General features: G+C 38.2%; 1 protein-coding gene across 1 annotated transcript in view; it reads right to left on the bottom strand.

Moving 5' to 3' along the window:
- Positions 1-22493, bottom strand: part of MLF1 (myeloid leukemia factor 1) — a 47998-nt gene that overhangs the window by 4900 nt on the left and 20605 nt on the right. Inside the window, 5 exon segments of the mRNA XM_003358641.5 lie at positions 801-960; positions 5441-5569; positions 6674-6757; positions 10392-10433; positions 16004-16151. Of these exon segments, the coding sequence (XP_003358689.3) occupies positions 801-960; positions 5441-5569; positions 6674-6757; positions 10392-10433; positions 16004-16151 (563 nt within the window).

Here is a 22493-nt window from a genome sequence, read left to right as displayed (position 1 = left end):
ATTTTGACCAATTCATGACAAAACTTTTAGGTAACCATTAAGTGCTTTTTAAAAAACAGAATGTTTTTGATAAATAACACCATAAGTGACTATTTATAATTACAGTGGGGAATTAAAATAAGCACAGTATAAACTACATAAATCATAAAATACTAATTTTGAAAAAAAGTATGTGTGTTTATATGTCTACATATACATAAAACTATTGGAAAGAAATACATTAATAGTAGTGATTTGAGGTTGGAATTGTGTATAATTTAAATTTTCTTTATACTTGTTTATACTTTTCAAATGTACTTCTTTGATAATTAGAAATACATGTAAAAATTCATTTTCCTACTGACAGTCTTACTAAAAAACAATTCAAAAGATTCCATTTACCCAGTATAAAACAAAAAATAAAGATACTCAACATGAACAAAAATCAGTATTAAATGCTGATCTCAGAGTTCCCATCATGGCTCAGCAGAAACAAATCTGACTAGCATCCGTTAAGGACACAAATTTGACCCCTGGCCTTGCTCAGTGGATTAAGGATCCAGCATTGCCATGAGTTATGGTGTAGGTTGCAGATGCGGCTTGGATCCCACTTTGCTATGGCTGTGGTGTAGGTCAGCAGCTACAGCTCCAATTCAACCCCTAGCTACTACTTTGATAACATATTTCCCATATATACAATTCATAAACTGCTTGCAATGATATTATATGGCTGTTTCCATAAAAAATATTCACCAAGTTCTACTAGCACAGCTGCTATTTTACCTCTAAAAGGAAGGATGCTATTTACAATGATAACTTACTTTCATTCATATTGATGAACTCCTGATTGAGCTCTTCATCTCCAGTCTTGTTGTTCTTTGACTTTTTAATGACATGGGCTCTGTCCTGGAGATGATGACCAACAGCCATTTTTTCTAGTCCACTCTCAGAATCTCTCAATGCTCTTCTAGTTTCCTTTATCTGTGAAAATGAAGAAAATAAAATTTTCATTTATTTATTTATTATTATTTTTTGGCTGTGGTGTGCAGTAGCTTGATATGGGATCTCAGTTCCCAGACCAGGGATTGGGCCAGGCTGCAGCAGTAAAAGTGCTGAGTCCTAACCACTAGACCACCAGGGAACCGCCCCCAAATTAGTTGTTATTATTTAAATAAATATTGAATGCATATACTTCTAAATTCCTCAGAACCTGTTTATAGAGGTAAGACCATAAATCTACTGCTCTAAAAATAACAGGTACTCGGTTCACTACCATCTTGTAGTAAAATGATGCTTATAGTTCTAATATTTCCTGAACTGCTTAACATTGAAATGTCTAGGACAAATAGAAAAACTATAATTATCAAAACAATAACTTCCTATATAAAACTTAGTGCCTTTGTAGGAGAAAATGTCCTGATAAAAAGGTAGAAAGGAGAGACCCTGGCCATGATGACTAAGCAAAAGTCCAGCCAACTGCACCTAACTGCCCCTCCCTCACACATCTGCTTCTGTAAAGTTGCTTCTGCAATTACAACCCTGCCTGTTCTCACTTCAGTCCAACCAGCCAAGCATCGACCCAGAAGAGCTAGCCCATAAAAGCCTTGTGAAACCCTTCTTCGGGACTCAGTTTTGGGAGAGTGATCTCCTCTGAGCCTGCCAGGGTAATAAATCTAAGTTCTCCAACTCTTATTTGGTTTCTCGCTGGGTAAAGGTGCTCACTTGGTTTCTCGCCAGGTAAAAGAGCTGCTGGAGCTGATACACTGTGGCTGCAGGGCTGCTGGGCAGCTGCCATAACACCTTCAACACTGTCCTTCTTCAGACTATACTACAAAGCAACAATCATCAAAACCGTATAGTACTGGCACAAAGACAGAAATATAGATCAGTGGAACAGGACAGAAAGCCCAGAATTAAACCCACGCACCTACAGTCAACTAATCTATGACAAAGGAGGCAAGAATATACAATGGAGAAAAGACACCCTGTTCAATATGTGGTGCTGGGAAAACTGGACAGCCACATGGAAAAGAATGAAATTAGAACACTCCCTAATATCACACACAAAAATAAACCCAAAATGGATTAAAGACCTGAATATAAGACCAGACACTATAAAACTCCTAGAGGATATAGGCCAAACACTCTCTGATATAAATGACAGCAACATCTTCTCGATCACCTCTTAAGAGTATTGACAATAAAAACAAAAATAAACAAACGGGACCTAATCAAACTTAAAAGTTTCTGCACAGCAAAGGAAACCCTAAACAAAATGAAAAGACAACCCACAGAATGGGATAAAATCTTTGCAACTGTATCAACTGACAAGGGATTAATCTCCAAAATTTATAAACACCTCCTACTGCTCAATACCAAAAAAACAAACAACCCCATAAAAAAATAGGCCAAAGATCTAAACAATTTTCCAAAGAAGACATACAGATGGCCAAAAAACACATGAAAAGATGTTCAACATCACTCATTATTAGAGAAATGCAAATCAAAACCACTATGAGGTACCATCCTACACCAGCCAGAATGGCCATCATCTGCAAACAATAAGTGCTGGAGAGGGTGTGGAGAAAAAGGAACCCTATTACACTGTTGGTGGGATTGTAAATTGGTGCAACCACTGTGGAAAACAGTATGGAGATGCCTCAGAAAACTAAAAATAGAATTACCACTTGATCCAGCAATTCCACTCCTGGGCATCTATCCAGAGAAAACCACGACTCGCAAAGACACATGTACTCCAATGTTCATTGCAGCACTATTTTCAATAGCCAAGACATGGAAACAACCTAAAAGCCCATCGATAGAGGAGTGGATCAAGAAGATGTGGTACAGGAGTTCCCGTCGTGGCGCAGTGGTTAATGAATCCGACTAGGAACCATGAGGTTGCGGGTTCGGTCCCTGCCCTTGCTCAGTGGGTTAACGATCCGGTGTTGCCGTGAGCTGTGGTGTAGGTTGCAGACGCGGCTCGGATCCCGCGTTGCTGTGGCTCTGGCGTAGGCCGGTGGCTACAGCCCCGATTCAACCCCTAGCCTGGGAACCTCCATATGCCGCGGGAGCGGCCCAAGAAACAGCAACAACAACAACAACAACAAAAAAGACAAAAGACAAAAAAAAAAAAAAAAAAAAAAGAGATGTGGTACATATACACAATGGAATATTACTCAGCCATGAAAGGAACAAAATACCAGCATTTTTAGCAACCTAGAAATTATCATGCTAAGTGAAGTCAGCCATACAATGAGACATCAATATCAAATGCTTTCACTGACATGTGGAATCTGAAAAAAGGACAGAATGGACTTCTTTGCAGAACAGATACTGACTCACAGACTTTGAAAAACTTATGGTCTCCAGAGGAGACAGTTTGGGGGGGTGGGGGGATGCGCTGGGGTTGTGGGATGGAAATCCTATAAAATTGGATTGTGATGATCATTGTACAACTATAAATGTAATAAATTCATTGAGTAATTAAAAAAAACAACACTGTCCTTGACAAAAAGTGCATACTAGCATGGCCCAAAAGAAAGGGCCACTAACTATTTAGTGACATGTTGATGGGCTTGAGTTTCATGGTTCCTACCTTTCAACTCTATGAGTTATTAGAATATTTCTATTAGCCAAAGACTATTAGACTGTTTATGTTAGCCAAAGGCGGATTTCTGTGGGACACCTACAGTTATATTCTGTTTTCATTTAACATGTATGTCATTTATAGCAAGTTAAAGTCTGAGATGAATTAGCTGCACTGTGGTAAGAACATCATTAAAAGGTATGTCTTTATATGTAGGAACTGAAAAATGAACTCACACCACTAGATAGGCAAACCCAAATTTTCTTTACGTACTGACAAGGAAGTGGGAAATGGGAACACTGATACCAAGGTTTGTGGAAGCCAGCTATTTCAATCACTGTGTGACAGTAACTTGGTAATTTCTATGTAAGGATGAAGACACACACCTCCTCCAACACAACACCACCATCCCTAGCCCTTCGGCACAAGGAGATGGGTGTGAAGATGAATATGTAAAAAATTAGAAACACCTAAATGCCTATCAATAGAAAATATATTTGAAAACTGTGGTATATATATTTTGGACATTCATATTTGGACTAAAGAAACCAGAGCTACACATATCAACTTGAATAAATCTCAGGAGCAATTACTGAGCAAAATCAAATTGAAGACAACACATGCTATGAAAGCATTTATACAAAGTTTAGAAACCTATGAAATATTTCATTATATTGTATATGAAGCATACATAAGTAGTAAAATTATAAAAGCATGTGTGAGAATTATAAATTCCGGACACAGGCATACCTCAGAGATATTGTGGGATCTGTCCCCCCACAGTGAAGCAAGTATTGCAATAAGTGAGTCACACAAACTTTTCTGGTTTCTCAGTTCACATCAAAATTATACTTACACTATACTGTGGTTATTAAGTGTGTAATAGCATTATGTCTAAAAAAATGAACCTACATTCATTTAAAACTACTTTATTGCTAAAAACTGCTAACTATCATCTGACAACACAGGGTTGCCACAAACCTTTGGTTTGTAAAAAATGCAATTTATCTGCAAAATGCAATAATGATGCCCAATAAAATGAGGTGTGCCTGGAGTTCCCGCTGTGGTGCAATGGGATTGACTGTATCTCTGCAGCAGCAGGGAGGTGGGTTCAATTCCTGGCCTGGCGCAGTGGGTTAAGGATCCAACATTGCATAGCTGTGGTAGGTTGCAACTCGGGCTTGGATTCAATCCCTGGTCTGGGAACTCCATATGCCATGGGGCAGCCAAAAGAAGAAAAGACCAAAAAAAAAAAAAAAAAAAACTAGGTATGCCTGTATAAGAAAAAGGTTTTCCCTGGGGGAGGGAGAAAGGGAAAGGGCCCAAGGAGGGAGGAGAAGTGTATTGGAATCTTTAACTGAATCTGTAATGTTTTCTCTCAAAAAGAAAAGAAAAGAAAACAACAACAAAAAAACCATGGGACAACTTGAAGTAAATAGAGAAAAGTGTTAGGATTTGACTAAACTGTATGAAAGGAATATGGAGTACTTATTGTATACTTTCTGTACACTTGATATATTTTGAGTTAAAAATTCATTTTACTTCAAATGGAAACTAAAAGTAGACATTTATTTCATGAAACAAAGATTTCGTTTAGTGTCTATGTACCTTGTCAACATGTAAAAGGAATAAACATCAACAGATATTTACAAGAAAAAAGGTACCTGAGACAGGGATGGAGGTAGGTGAGGGAGAAAAGGATGCCTTAAATAAAGAATTACCATTAGCCTTATTGCTTCTCACAGTGACCTGTGCTTTCTTCCCTCCTGGATACTTCCCTCAGCCAGTATCAGGTGCCATTTTAATAGTTAAAATATGACATAGGTGATCTATCATTCCACTAAGTTATAAAGTCCCAAGAAAAATACTTACTCCTCCTGGAGCCCTGCGAGTTTGAGTTGAGGCCTGGAAAACCTTTGGTGGTTCATCTCCGACTTTGGAATAAGTCATAACTGAGGAAGAACTGAACGAATGGCCATTGGGATCCATTGAAAGGTGACCCTAGAGGTAAATATAAGTTGTAAATCCAGACAGTTCCGTTTAACACACAGAACTGGTGTCAGAGTGAAGATTCAGATAAGTAACAACACTGGCTGGAAGTTCTACTAAGGATACTATAGATGATCAGTATGATGATTCCAAATGGTACCCCCAGGAAGGTCCTAACCTTCTTCCATTTTAGGTACCAATTCCCACACTCCTTGTGAGAAATAACAAAGTAACAAGTGATTCACTCAAAAAACCTCAAATCTTCGGGATCAAAGACTTGTGGCTTTAATTTATGGATGCTGTGCCCTGAAGCATGTGATAACTTCTATAATCAGTGTTGACCTTCGTGTCCAGTTTTGCCAACACTGAGCCAATTAGCCATATGCCAAGAAGTTTTATACCCTCTGTGGGTACCGACTGCTACATTTCTAAAATCATTAATAATGCCCTAGATTTGGACAGTCTGAAATGATCCTTAGATTTCAAACCAGATGATTAAAATAATATGTGTGCTCTTCATACTGAATCAAGTTATTATTTTGATTAATATTATGAGTAGAAAATAATTATGAGTACTAGCACTAGTTTTTAAGTATTTGGGCTGTATGAATCTAATCCAGTGCCTAAACATCATTCCTGAAATTTCTGTCTTCAGAGTTTTATTAAAACACTAAAACTTAATTTCTTGGATGCTACAAATCTTTTTAAGTAGACAAATTATACATAATAAAAAAATCTAAATTCATATAAAATGTTCATTTACAATAGTGACCTTCAGCAAAATAAATTTTTGAGGTTGAATTTTTTTTTATTTTGACAGTTTAATTAATGCTATTTTTTAAACTTGTAGGCTGTAGAATCATTTTGGTAAGTTGTAACCAATATTTCTAAAATATAAAATAAAATCAAAAATATCGGCACACACTATATAGTATGATCATTTCCTCATGAACTTTTATTTCAGGTATACAACATATACAGCACACAAATACTGACATGATGATAAGATATATTTTTTAATTGCTATGTACCATGGTTAGGAAAAGGTTGAAAGCCACTATAATATAGGGTACCGATAATTGAAAACAAGAGTCTCATCAATTTTTTAGTACTTACAAAGTTTCTTTGTAATTCCTGCATACTGTTTCGCATATTTAACATCATTCGGTCCATTGCCTGAAAAGGGCTGACATCTGTACGCTATAGGATATTAGGAAGTATGTTATTAACTAAGTACAACACAAAAGAAGCAAATCAACCTTCCCAAAATAGCTGAAAATTTTTTTTCTTGATTTTGCTGTGGGATCTCATGCAGTGATCAACCAGGCAAAGATAATTTATTTATTTATTTAGTTTTTTTGTCTTTTTGCCATTTCTTGGGCTGCCCTCACAGCATATGGAGGTTCCCAGGCTAGGGGTCTAATCGAGCTGTAGCTGCCAGCCTACGCCAGAGCCACAGCAACGTGGGATCCGAGCCATGTCTGCAACCTATACCACAGCTCACGGCAACGCTGGATCCTTAACCCACTGAGCAAGGCCAGGGATCGAACCCGCAACCTCATGGTTCCTAGTCAGATTCGTTAACCACTTTGCCACGACAGGAACTCCCAAAGATAATTTATACTATAAATGACTATACAATGAAAGTGATTTGTTAAATAAAAATTTGATGCATACACAAAATCCTAAACAGCCAACTATAACTGCTAGGGAGTTATAACATTATAAATATATGCACACATACATGTGTATACATGCAAAAACATATAAATTAACACACACATATCATTCAACTTGCTCAAAACATAAGTTGGTTAATATTTAAATACTGAGTGGTATATCCTGGGCTAGGACAGCTCTAGCATAGACTAATCTTCAAATGTTTCCTTCTTCTTCCCTCTGGATACCCCACCAGGCAAATAAATGAAACCTGGGTATAAGATAACAGTGTTATCTCCAGCACTATCACATGGCCGACAGAAGCTGCCTCAGGAGAGCCAGTGCTCCTTTCCATCAGAGTTGGATCCACATGATAAGAGGTTGATTTACTCCAGTTATAGGCTTGGATTTGCTGCCTACTTCTGAGGGCTCAGGAGGGCATACCCTTGAGGCTTGAGGCCTGCTCCTTTATAAGAACAGTTAAGAATTCCTCTAGGACAGTGGCTTCTAAGCCAAGAGTGATTTTGATCTCAGGAGGACACTTGTAATAATTATAACTCATTTTTGTTCATCACAACTGAGGAGGGTACGTGACTGGCCTCTAGTGGGTAGAGGCTGAGAAACTCTGCTCTAGAAAAATCTTCTATTGATTTCAGGTTTTATCACTGCAATGATCACCAGGAATCAAAAAGCGAAGCACAGATTCTAGTGTGTCACCCAAAGCACTGCTACTTTTATCAGGAGTGTTTGGTTCAAGGAACTCCTCCCCTCAAGCAGGAGTCTTGAATCCTATAAGGCACTGTGGTTCAATGCTGGAACTCAGCCTTTCTGGAGTTTCTTTTGCTGTGTGCCAAGAAGGGACTAAATAAAGAATTATCAAAGGCCTGTTTATGCCACTGCCTTCTAGTGGGTTTTTTTGCTAGATACAATGGAAAATAGATGGAAAACCCTAATTCTTCTTCAGAACTTGCACTCAGTACAGTAGGAAATAACACATTAAGGAGATCTATGGGATGCAAAGGACTGCAAAGAATTAATCTGCATTTCAGAAACTGAACACAATTCAGGAAATTTTCTGATTTTTTTTTTTTGTTTCAACAAAAGGTTGAGAATCAGGGCTGTATAAGACATAACAACGGAAGACGATGGAAGGGCTAGCCCAAGGACAGGAAGAGGAGAAGTTGAAGGTGAAGGAGATGATCAGACATTTGGCTATCATCTGCCTCCTCTCAATTCATTGCCAAATCAGCCATCCAAAGACTGTACTTGCTGTGGGGTAGCCTAGCACCTTGACAAGAGGTAGGGGTGCATACTAGAGCTGAGATTCCAGTGGCTTTTGAGGCCTTCAAGAGCTTTATACACATGCTCTTTTCTCTGCCTAGAATGTTTTCTCCTGACTCTTAGTATAGTTTATTCTAATCATTCAAGTATCATCTTGAGATTCTAATCTCTGCTTCACCTCCTCCTGTTACAATATCACTATCCTGCTTCATTTCCTTCAGAGTACTGTGAAGTACTTTGATATGTGAAGATATTTTGTTGTTTATTGTCTGTCTTCCTACTCTGTCAAAATAATCCCTGTGAAGGGAAGGCTGTCTTCTCTCTCTTATTCACTACTATATTCCCAATACTTTAAAAGCAACTCCTGGCACATAGGAGGGCTCAATATTTGCTTGATGTATGAACGCTTGATGATTATCTAGGGTTTTTCCCCTTACTTTTTTGGTCTTTTTAGGGTCATATTCATGGCATATGGAGGTCCCCAGGCTTTGGGGTCAAATCAGAGCTGTAGCTGCTGGCCTACATCACAGCCACAGCAAGGCCAGACCTGAGCCACCGTAGCTCAGGGCAACGCTGGATTCTTAAACCACTGAGCAAGGCCAGGGATCAAACCTGTATCCTCATAGATGCTAGTCAGATTCGTTTAACTGCTGAGCCACAGGGAACTCCTGAATGATTATCTGGTTTAACTCAAACACATATATCCGACTGTATACCAAATAAACCCATCTGGACAGTCCACAGATGCATCAAATGCAAAACACCCAAAACTGAAATGATATTTCTGAACACCCCTCATATCTGTACTGCATCAACGCTCTGTTCCTTGGCTCAGTGGCAGAGTCCCACCTACCTAACTCCTCATGCCAGAAACATTTTCCTTCACCCTCTCTATTGATCCATCAACTCAATTAATCACAAAGTCCTATCCCTTCACCTCTCTCAAATGAGATTATTTCTCTGTATCACCACAGCCATTACCTGAGTAGAAGCTATCACTGATACTTCCCAGAACATTTTAACAGCCTCCCAGCCTCCCTGCCTCCACTGTGGTCGCTTCTAACCTCTCTCCTCCCTGTAGGAACAATGATCTTTCAAAAAAGAAAACCTGAATCTTCTACTGTTTTGATGAAAACTCATCAATTGCTTTCCCTGCTCTTAGGATAATGGCCACAGTCCTTGGCAGAGCCAACAAGTCCAGCTGGTGACCTCTCTCTCCTTATCTATATCTAAGCTCCAACTCATACCCTAGGGCCAAATGACCCTAAACACCTTTGGGCTCCCTTGCCTCCAGGTCTTTGCACATGCTGTTTCCTGTGTTGAGCACTCTTCTTCTCCCTCCCCGCTTTTCCTGGCTAATTCCTATTAATACTTAAGGTTCAGGAGGTCTTCTCTAATTGACCTTGACTCCACCATCCCCAAAGCCTTCAGCTACAGGCTTTTTTCTATCTGTGCTCTACTTAGACATGATAAAGGGAAAGCATGAAAAAACTGGAAGTAGGGTCCTAGAGAAAACAGCCAATCCAAGCTTTTCCAGAGGTGATTGTCTAACTATAGTCTGGTGTTTTTTCACTGTTTGAAAAGTCATCATAAGTTTGTGGAAGTCTCCAACTTTTAAACCCAACTCTGGGGATTCCTTTTGCAAATCAAGTGAACAGTCAATTAAAATGTACTTTTTTTTTTTTCGGAAGACTGATTTTTTTATGTTGATAGGACTTATTTCACAAACACATGCTTAAATACTCAAGATAAATTTAATATAAGAAATAAGTTTCAAAAATGCTAAAAAGCCATTATAAAAGGAGAACGCATGCCAATCCAGTTTGCTTGAGTTAATGAAAAATAAAAATGTCAGAAAATATTGCTAAGAAGGTTTGTGTCTTATGATACCAACCATATTACCAAAACTGCCGAAAGGCAAAAGAGAACTCATTGCCTAGGAAAAAAACAATCCAATTAATTTTGGTTATGATATTTATATGACAATATCTGAAAAAGAAAGAAATGCACTGCTTAATCACATAGTTCAGAGCTAACCAATTACAGAATCTTTTAATCAAAAAAGAACTCAACATATATTTTTAACATTATCTGCTTCATTGCAGAACCTGACAGGAGCCTGGCAGGAAAACAGGAAGACCATTTTATTACTTTTAAATAAAACTACTCTAGTATTTATTTATTTATTTTTGTCCTTTTTGCCTTTTCTAGGGCTGCTCTCAGGGCATATGGAGGTCCCCAGGCTAGGGGTCTAATTGGAGCTGTTGCCGCCGGCCTACGCCAGAGCCATAGTAACGCCAGATCCAAGCCGTGTCTGCAGCCTACACCACAGCTCACGGCAACACCAGATCCTTAACCCACTGAGCAAGGCCAGGGATCAAACCTGCAACCTCTTGGTTCCTAGTCATATTCGTTAATCACTGAGCCACGACAGGAACTCCTACTCTAGTATTTATTAAAGGCAGTTGAAAGGGAAAAAGTATTTGCTATGGATTGAGACAAACATTTCTCAAAGGAAATGCAAATACACACCAAAATTAACACAGAAAGCACAATGATTAAGATTACATCATCTTTCCTTTGCTCAACTATTCCAAAATTTTTTTTTTTTGTCTTTTTGCCATTTCTTGGGCCACTCTTGGGGCATATGGAGGTTCCCAGGCTAGGGGTTGAATCGGAGCTGTAGCCACCAGCCTACGTCAGAGCCACAGCAACGAGGGATCCGAGCCACCTCTGCAACCTACACCACAGCTCACAGCAACGCCGGATCGTCAACCCACTGAGCAAGGGCAGGGACCGAACCTGCAACTTCATGGTTCCTAGTTGGATTCGTTAACCACTGCGCCACGACGGGAACTCCGCATATTTTTTTAAAAAATCAGTTACTATTGCTTATAACCCATTAAAAATCAAAAGTATCTACATTAATGACATTTCAAAAGATTTGTAGAGGTATTGGGCAAAAAATTTAATAAATACCTCCTAAGAACTAATTTATAGACTAAGAAATACAGATTTCAGAAAGGATCATACACATAGATTTTAAAATATTTAGTCTTTGACAGGAAAAAGAATAAGTATAATGGATGGAATAAACAGAATAGTTCATAAATTGTATTCCTCAATAGGTACAGATGAATACAAATAAATTTTTAGATACATGTATAGAAATTAAAGACTTTCATTACTTGGAAGTTTCAAATGCAGAAAATAAATTTTGACTTTCTGGGTAAAAGGGTATATTTAAAGTTTTACCATCATGCAGTGATAGATAATTTTCTCCCTGTGTAAGTTATGTCAGAAAAAATAGAGGAAACTTTGTTTATATTAAACCTTTTAATAAATTATATCAGATGATAGGTACTTATACTGTGTATCTAGAACAGTAATCTCCAAAATGTATTGGATACACCAGTAAAAGTCCTCTTTTTATTTCTTTTTACTGAAAGGAAAAACAGATTTTAGAGAGACTCTGGCACCATCTCTCAGTCTCATTGTTGGATAGCCACATTTTTTTTTTGAATTATAAATTGCCTAATTAAATCAACTTACAGATTATAAATTATCTAGTTTTAAACAAAATTAATCTTCCCAAATCATAGGTGGCAAATGTTAAGAAATGGACCAAAAACACAGAGGAAAATGATCAAAGTGACTATGTGAAATATAAATTTTCATCGGTTATGCTTAAAAGCACCGTACAGTGGTTCGCTGCTTCATCAAAATACTCATTTTAAAATTTCTAACTTCGAGAAAAGAGAAAAAAAAGCTTTGTATAAGTTGTTATTAAAAGTGCAAACAGAACAGCTAGCATGCTTGAAAAGTCTATTGTTTTCTTGGCTGTGCTCTTTTCAAACTGGGCAGCTGTCCTTTAATCTTCTGCAGTCAGTTTCTAACTTCTGTTCCTACCTTCACATCTAGTTACAAAACAGAAAATTTAAGTTGGGATAGAGATCTTTTGCTGTTACTGTGTTTATTTGTTTTTGTTTTAATTAATTACTTTAGTTTTGCTATTACATAAGTCTTTCATACTGAGACATAAACATGTGAAATGTGTTATACTCTAGGGGAAAAAAAGGAGAGCCAATACCTCCCCAGTATAAATTATAAATGCACAGGAATAAAAAGAGTGTTTTGGCTAAAAGAGAACCTGAATGATCCTGGGAAAACCTGCTATAACTGGATGAAATTCCTATACTTAAAAATTACTCGGACTCTTCAACTGCCCTAGGATAGTGCTCAATACTCGTGGTTAGTAAAGAGTTTTCATATTTGAACAAGAAAAAAAAAATCCACTGGTGTTAGCTTTATAAGACAGTTGATGCAATAAAATGTATTTGAAGAAAACTGTATACTACTTGATTTTAGATATGAGAGGCAAGTAAATAACTGGCAGCATTTATTATGCAAAAAGTTATAAAACTCAAGGTTTTATGAAACGGTTTGGTCTAAATCTGATATAGTAAACATTACCATTTACTTTTTATTTAACAGGTAGATGAGTACCACAGTTTTTCTTGGGAAAATATTTAAAGAGATTATTGCATTAAAAAATAAGGAGTTCCCGCTGTGGTGCAATGGGATGGGCAGCATCTTGAAAGTGCTGGGATGCAGGTTCGATGCCCTGCCCTGCACAGTGGGTTAAGGATCCAATGTTGCCACAGTTGCAGCTTAAGTTGCAACTGAGGCTCAGAGCTGATCCCTGGCCAGGCAACTCCATATGCCTCAGGGTGGCAAAAAAAAAAGATAGGCTCACACATTGTGTTATTACTCAGCAATGGTTAAAGAAAAGCTAAGAGCTTTGGAGTCTATTTGAATACCACCATGCCTTCCATTACAGCAGCCAGTAGACACATGTGGCTATTTTTAATTAATTTTAAAATAATTAGAATTAAATTAAAAATTCATTTCCATGGGAACTGCTGTGGTGCAACAGGTTCAGGATCTGGCATTGTCTATGCCACAGTGCAGGTTTGATCCCTGGCCCAGTGCAGTGGGTTAAGGATCCGATGTTGCCACAGCTGTGGAATAGATCATAGCGTCAGCTCAGATTCAACCCCTGGCTCAAGATCTTCCATATGCACTGGGTGCGGCCAAAAAAGAATTTAAAAAAAATTCAGTTCCTCAGAAGTACTAGGCACATTTCAAGTACTCAACAGCCAGATGTGGCTAGTGGCTACCATTCTGGACAAGGCAGATTTACAACATTTCCATCATCCAGAAAGTTCTATTGGATAATACTGCATTCTTTAACCCATACCTATGATTCATAATCTTAAACAAAAGTTAATTTATGCCTACAAATTGGACAAGGTAGCAACTGTTTCAGTTTTTCATTCAAATGTTGGCCTTGGCTTTTCTTTATATTCAGAATTGTTTTCCTATATGACTTTCCTTAGTCAGTCATCATGTTTATGCAACCATATTACTTCAACTGTATGGATTTTTCTGGTTCCCCAAATTTCAAACCATACAAGGCAAATATGAGGCAAGCGAAAACACAAGTGGTTCTAAATTATGAATCTTACAAACTACAGTTTTGCAGAATTTTATCTCTTTATCTGGTTATATATTTCTTTTTCCAGCTCATTAAACATGGAGATGTTTTAAGCACAGTACCAGGAAAGAAATATTTCCTTCTTCTCTGCAACCAGCAGAGTTGCAGCAGTTGTGACAGGCATCCACCATGAAAACTTCACAGCTGAATTACAAACAGGTCTCCCTTCTATGCTTATAAGAGAATAAAACTCTCACTTCTTGCTTCTTCTGAAAAGGCTATGAGCAGCTCATTTACGCATGTGAATACTGTGCTATGTACAGCCCTACTCTTTCCTTGCTATGCTTATAGCAGATATATAAAATATTTCAATGCTCATGTGAAAAGTAAAATTTCAGAATGTTATATTTGATTTTTCTGTCCATTTGATCATTTTTTTCCTTTGATCTTAATTTTAGACTTCTATGGAAATTTAGAGTCCTAAAAGTAAAAACATATATATAACGATGCCACCATTAACTAACTTTTAAAAACCAATTGGAATGTGAATAATATATATATTGGGGTAATATGTCCATGAAAAAGAATGTGAAGATTACTTTCACTTAAACAGCAAATGCGACTTTATTCATCAAAGCTCTTAGGGGTATTTGAAACATTTCACTCTAACGAAGATTACTGCGAATGGAAAATATGAAAACATTTTTCTGGAAGATTCTGGAAGTTTCCCAATTGACCTATTCAAAATGTTTACTTAGTTCCAAATATCTACATTTCAATTGCAGAGATTTATCTTTTAGAAACTCCTGTGGATTGGTTGTTCTAGAACTGCCATTCCTGAGGCTGAAAAAGCAATAGGGGTAAAATAAGCAGAAAATAAAATAGTTAAGAAATATCAATATCCCAGGTTGGGTTTTTTTTTTTTTGAGTTTATATTTGTAAACTTCTAGTTTTGCTCTCACATAAGACTTATGAAAATACACTGTGTTTATACAAGGCCTTTGAATACAGTTAAAAGTTAATCTAAGTTTTGAAGATCTAAGGTAACCATGCAGAAGATTGGCTTTTCCTGGTCTAACAGAGATAAAGCTTACACTATAGTTTTGGAAGCTATTTTATTTTATTTTATTTTATTGTTTGTTGTGTTTTTGTCTTTTCTAGGGCCGGACCCGTGGCATGTGGAGGTTCCCAGGCTAGGGGTCCAATCAAACCTGTAGCCGCTGCCCTATGCTACAGCCACTGCAACATGGGATCTGAGCTGCGTCTGTGACCTACACCACAGCTCATGGCAACACCAGATCCTTAACCCACTGAGCAAGGCCAGGGGTCGAACCCAAAAACTCATGGTTCCTAGTCGGATTCATTAACCACTGAGCTACAACGGGAACTCCTGGATGCTATTTTAAAATGGGGAGAAATGCTGTATGGGACAGGGAGGATATTTCATTGTCTGTTCTAATTTAAGATGTGGGAGTAAATTTTAAGGTGAGCAAAAAACGTATATACATATGGAAAACAAGGCTTCAAGTTTCACTTGTAATACATAACCCCATGGTGCTAAAAGTTTTGGTAGCACAGAGGAATTGTGTACAGTTTAGATTTCATTGTTAAAGAACGTGGCTTTTCAGAGTTCCCGTAGCGCCTCAGCAGGTTACTTGACCAGACTAGTATCCATGAGGACGCAGATTCAATCCCTGGCCTCACTCAGTGGGTTAAGGATCTGGCATTGCCATGAGCTGTGGTATAGGTTGCAGACACAGCTTGGATCCTGCGTTGCTGTGGCCGTGGTGTAGCCTGGCAGCTACAGCTCCAATTCGACCCCTAGCCTGGGAAATTCCATATGCTGCAGGTGTGGCCCTAAAATAAATAAATAAGAATGCACCTTTCCAAAAGGTCCCTCCTTTTATATAACAGTTGTTTCTATAACGTAAATATTAGTCATGTCCTATTATCAGAGAGATATTCCTCTGTAATACATTTCTTCACTAATTTCAAAATAAAGAACTTACAGTCAGGGAATTTTCCTCATCCTCGTGTCCTGTATGATTACGAGCTCTTCGTCTCCCATCAGAGATGCTGAACATATCTCTTCCGAAAGGTTCAGAAAAATTTCTCATCATCTGTCTCATACTCTCTCGGTGTGCGATAAAAGAATCACTGTTGAAAATACATATAATCATGTAAGAGTAAGTGTTGGAATTTAAATCATAAGTAGGCACCTTGATACTACAACGAATAATTTTGGATGAATATGCTTGTTAAAGAGACAAGAGTTTAGGAGACTAGATTTATCTCATCAAGACCCACTATTCGGAGTTCCCGTCGTGGCGCAGTGGTTAACGAATCCGACTAGGAACCATGAGGTTGCAGGTTCGGTCCCTGCCCTTGCTCAGTGGGTTAACGATCCGGCGTTGCCGTGAGCTGTGGTGTAGGTTGCAGATGCGGCTCGGATCCCGCGTTGCTGTGGCCCTGTCGTAGGCTGGTGGCTACAGCTCCGATTCAACCCCTAGCCTGGGAACCTCCATATGTCGCGGGAGCGGCCCAAGAAATAGCAACAACAACAACAAAGACAAAAAAAAAAAAAAAAAAAAAAGACCCACTATTCATGAATAGATAACCTGTTCTATTTGGTATCTACCATAATTCATTTATGTATCATAGCACAAACATACCTTTATTTATCCCTTACTGTATAAAACTGATAAACACATCCCAGGTAGTTTAAGCCAATACCAAAGAAAATGGCCAAAAAAAAAAAAAAAAAAAAAAAAGACTCTGCAAAAATACTGCTACCATTAGAGACCACTTTGGGCAGTCAACAATATAAATCTGGTGAGAACGAATAAAGGATACTGGCTTGTTTTTTAAAAAAATTCTTATTCATGAAATATGAGCATTGAGAACTATAGCTATGTTATGAACACGATAAAGATAAAACATTTTAGCAAAGACAAAGCTGCAGATCACTTCTGTAAGGCTAACTTCTGTTTCTAAGAACTCTAAATACTAGAAATCACCACATAGTAAAGTATCTTCTAAGTCTTAAGACAGTGGTTCTCAAACTTTTGTTGAAAGTACCAACTAACTAGTGGACAGTTTAGAGATGCAGATTCCTGCCACACCTCAACCTCCCAATCAAATTCACAAGCTCTTAGCATGGTTTGTGGACATCTCTGGTGATCATAGCTCAAGTACACCTTCGCCAGCCTTTGAGGAATACTGCCTATTGCATCTGTTGTACCTGAGTTAATTAGAACCCAAGCCTCTCTCTGAGTCTCCATTTCCACTGCTGTAAAAGGAGGATAATATCACAGTCCTTGTTGTTGAGATGAAATCATGCAATCTGAAAGTACAAACCACAGAATCCGACCCATAAAGTAAACTCAGTGTTAATTTTCCTTACCTTCTCTTCTCAACATATCTGAATGCTATTCCCGATTATTCCATTATTAAATGCCTCTAATGAAAAAGACATATTTTATTTAAAAACAATAATCACATTCCAGGCCCTTTTCTACATGCTGTATAAATACCAGTGTTCTTAACCTGATGCTACCCCATTCACCCCAAATCCCATTCAAGAATCTTTTTTTCTGCCTTGTCACATGGTTTCTCAACCTCATTTTAGTTGGAAAGTCACCGACCCACTGGTCAATTCCTTATTGCTCATTCTAGAACTGAAAGCACATCACCACTGGAGCTCACTTTACCATGGCCATCTTGTGTTTCCCTGAGTTCCCTTTTAGGACTGGTGCCCCCACAGAGTCTGCCCTCCTTTCAGACTTCACCTCATTTTCACCTGCCATAGGCCACTCAATTCTAATTCCAAATCCCGATCTTCTGGTGTTAGCCTGAGAAAGCTCAAAAATTCCACCTTCCCTCAGTAGTCCCAGGCAGAAAGAGCTTTTCCTTTGAGTTCTGTAGTATTTACATACATAAACCTATCCCAAGGGAGATCAGATTTATTCATAAATCATCTTGGAGGTTAAAAAAGAAAAAGCTTCAAATGCAATTGATGAGCAAGCCACTAAACTGGATCTGTTTATATTTGTAAAGCGGTTTTTTGTTTTTTGGTTTTTTTTTTTTTTTTTTTTGGTCTTTTTGCCATTTCTTGGGCCGCTCTAGCGGCATATGGAGGTTCTCAGGCTAGGGGTATAATTCGAGCTATAGCCGCCGGCCTACGCCAGAGCCACAGCAATGCAGGATCCAAGCCGCGTATGCGACCAACACCACAGCTCACAGCAACGCCACTGAGCAAGGGCAGGGATCGAACCCGCAACCTCATGGTTCCTAGTCAGATTAGCTAAACATTGCGCCACAACGGAACTCCACGTGGTTTTTTTATTTTAGTTCAGTGTTTTTAAAGTATAAATTATATACAATGAAATTTGTATATTTTAATTGCACAGTTTGATGAATTTTGAAAAATGTATAGTCATTGCCAACACCACAATCAAGATGTAGAACGTTTCCATCACCCCTAAAAGTGCCCTCTTGTTCCTTTGCAGATAATTACCTCCCTCTGATTCTGGTTACCACTGACAGGTTTTCTGTCACTATAGCTTTCCCTTTTTCAGAATTCATATAATGGAATCAGACATTATGGTGTCTGCTGTGTCTAGTTGCTTTCACTTAGCATAATGCCTCTGTGATTCATCCATGTTATCGGTAGTTTATATCATTTATCAGTAGCTCATTCAGTTTTATTGCTAAGTCCATTGTATGGGTATGATATATATTACAAAATCATCATAAAACTACCTCTAGTTTTTTTGGCTATAATGAATTAATCTTCTATGAATATTCATGCACTGGCCCTTATGTATATATAGCTACATTTCTCTTGAGTAAAATACCTAGGAGTGGGATTGCTGCATGTATGGAAAGAGTGTGTTTAACTTTTTAAAAAAATGTGAACTGACAGTTCCAGTTGAACTACATTCTTGCTGATACTCGGTATTATCAGTCTTTTTAATTTTAGCCATTTCAGTGGTGATTTAATAATATCTCACTGGGTTTTATTTTGTATTATGTCTCATGCATATTTTTTCCTTGATAAAACATCTATTCAAACTTTCCATTTAAGGAAACCAGGTTGCTTATCTTATTGTTATGGAGTTGTAAGAGTCTTTATATATCCTAGACATAAGACTTTTATTATATATGCCTTGAAAGTATTTTTTTCCCCAGCCTTGGACATGTTTTTTCATTTTCTTAACATCAGCTTACTCAGCCGTGATCTTTGTTAGGTCTTCAGTTTTCACCAGACTATGACCTTTGCAGAGAAGTTTTATTTCTGCCTTAGGTTTTTCATCTTTAGCTAAACCCAATTCTTACAACATTTTACATGTCTCTATAAGCTTCTTTTGTTTGTAGAAGATGAGGAATAAGCAGAATTAAAAACATGAAGAGAAGAATTGGAATAAAGTCAGATGTGGACAATTTGAGGAGAATATGGCAAAAAAGGGTAAATTGTGTTGATTATTCTACCGTGTCTTTTAAATTTCCTGTCTCAAAGTTAAAAGAACTTCCATTTTAAAAAATTTTATATCTTCTCGTATGGAAAATTTATTTGTAGGTTTTTTTGTTTTTTTGTTTTTTAAGGGCTGCACCCTCAGCATATGGAAGTTCCCTGGCTAGGAGTTGAATGGGAGCTGCAGCTGCAGGCCTATACCACAGCCACAGCCACAGCCACAGCCACGCCAGGTCTGAGCCACATGTGCAACCTACTACACTGTAGCTTGCAGCAACACTGGATCCTTAACTCACTGAGTGAGGCCAGGGATCAAACACACATCCTCATGGACGCTATGTATGGTTCTTAACCCACTGAGCCTCAGTGGGAACTCCTTGGAGTTTTTTGTTTGTTTTTCCATAATTACTGAGCTTAATTTCAATTAGCAATATTATAAACTTGATTATCTAGTCTCTGGTAAGCTAATGGACTTACTAATTTATACATCTGGTTCCTAGCTTCTAATATGGCCCTGAAATCCCCACTCCTGGTATTCATGCCTTTATCATCTCCTCAATTCTTTAGAGTATGGCTGGATTTACTGATTTGCTTCTAATAGAATATGATAGAAGTGATGGGATATCAATTCCAAAATTGTTTTTAGGAAGACTTTGGTTTCTGCTTGGGTGTTCTTTAGCATGATGGCTAGCTCTGCAGAAGCAGTGGCCATGCTATGAGGCAGCCTGTGGAGAGGCCCATGTGAGCAAGCTTGGGAGGAGATTTTTGAATCCAGCCAATAGCTATGTGAAAGAACATGAAGTATATCCTCCATCAGTCAAGCCTTATGAAGACCATGGCCTTGACTTACAACTTGACTGTAGCCTAAGAGGCCCTGAGTCAGAACTTCTAAGCTGATCCTGGATTCCAAAACAACAGAAATTATAACACGTTTATTTTAAGCTGCTAAGTTACAGCAACAATAGATAAGTAATACATGTTCTATCCCAAAGAGCAGTGAATAACACATTTAAATCTGCCCTCATTCTGTCAATTTTGTTGGCTTCATCTAATGACTGGGAAAGAAATGAATACAAACTTTGAAATATAAGTAGGTCTGTTTCTGCATTATAAGAAAAATGTTTTATAGATTTTCACCATTTTTCCCCCTTTTTAGGGCCATACCAAGCTGCATCTGCAATCTTTAACACACTGAGCAAGGCCACGGATCAAACCAACATTCTCATGGATACTATTGGGGTTCTTAACCCACTGAGCTGCAACGGCAACTCTGAATTTTCACCAAGTTTTTTTTTTTTAACTCAATGAATTTTAGTATACTTATAGTTGTACAACCATCATCACAACCCAATTTAATTACATTTACAACCCAAATCCCCAACGCCCCGCCCCCGGGGGTGCTGTCTCCTTTGGTAACCACAAATTTTTCAAAGTGTGTGAGTCAGTTTCTGTTCTGCAAATAAGTTCACTGTATCCTTTTAAAATTTATTTATTTTGCTATTTTAGGGCCATGCCTGAGGCATATGGAGGTGTCCAGGCTAGGGGTCGAATTGGAGCTATAGCCACTGCCTACACCACAGCACAGCAATGCAGGATCCAAGCCGAGACTGTGACTTACACAGCTCATGGCAATACTGGATCCTTAACCCACCGATTGAGGCCAGGGATCGAATCCATGTCCTCATGGATCCTAGTAGGGCTTGTTAACTGCTGAGCCACGAAGGAAACTCCCACTGTATCCTTCTTTTAGATTCCATGTACAAGTGACAGCATATGACATTTGTGTCTCACTGTCTAACTTCACTTAGCAATGATTATTTCTAGGTCCATCCATGTTGCTGCAAATGCCATTATTTCATTCCCTCTTACAGCTGAGTAATATTCCACTGTGTATACATACCACATCTTTATCCACTCCTCTGTCAATGGAGTAGTTTAGGATGCTTCCATCTCTTGGCTACTGTAAATAGTGCTGCAATAAATATTGGAGTACATGTATCTTTTCAAGTCATGGTTTTCTCTGGAGAGACGTCCAGGACTAGGATTGCTGAATCAAATGGTAATTCTATTTTTAGTTTTTTGAAGAGTCTCCATACTGTTTTCTATAGTGGTTTTACCAATTTACGTTTCCACCAACAGAGAAAGATGGTTCTCTTTTCTCCATACCCTCTCCAGCATTCATCAAAAAGCCTATAAACAATAGGCCATTCTGGCTGGTGTAATGTGGTATCTTACAGTAGTTTTAATTTGCATTTCTCTAATAATTAGTGATGTTGAACATCTTTTCATGTGTTTTTCGGTCATCTGTATGTCTTCCTAGGAGAACTGTCCATTTAGATCTTCTTTCCATTTTTTGATGGGTTTTTTGTTTGTTTTGTTTTGGTATTGAGCTACAGGAGGTGTTTATATATTTTGGAGATTAATCCTTTCTCAGTTGCCTCATTTGCAAATATCCTCTCCCATTCTGTGGGCTTTTGGCTTTGTTTAGGGCTTCCTTTGCTGTGTAAAAACTTTTAAGCTTAATTAGGTCCCATTTGTTTATTTTGTTTTTATTGTCATTACTCTAAGAGGTGGATCTGAGAAGATATTGCTGTGGTTCCAATTTTCACCAAGTTTTGAGCCTATGTTTGGGATGACATAAAACAAACCTCAACTGAGGGTGGGGTTTCTCAGACAGATAGTGGTCTCACCCTAAAGCAGTTAATACTGAGGTACAATGAGCCCATAGAACTTTGATCAGAAGATCAAGCCTCCTATATTAAAACACTTGAGCCAGAGAAAACTAACTCTGGTTTAAATGAACAATTCCCTTTCCTCCCCTCTCTCCCCGCCCCTAAGTCCAGCAAAAGTCACTACAGAAGTTCAGAACTGCACATATTGATTGCAATGGAAGTGCTTCTGCATGCAGAATGCACCCAGGTGGGTAGAGACTTTATTTAAGAATAGTAAGCAAGTGGAAGTTCCTGTCATGGCTCAGCAGACAAATCTGACTAGCATCCATGAAGACGCAGGTTCGATCCCTGGTC

Source organism: Sus scrofa, chromosome 13 (assembly GCF_000003025.6).
Source record: "Sus scrofa isolate TJ Tabasco breed Duroc chromosome 13, Sscrofa11.1, whole genome shotgun sequence".
In the NCBI taxonomy this organism is placed as follows: domain Eukaryota; kingdom Metazoa; phylum Chordata; class Mammalia; order Artiodactyla; family Suidae; genus Sus; species Sus scrofa.
Note: the sequence above shows the minus strand (reverse complement) of the source record. Positions and strands in the feature narration are given on the sequence as shown.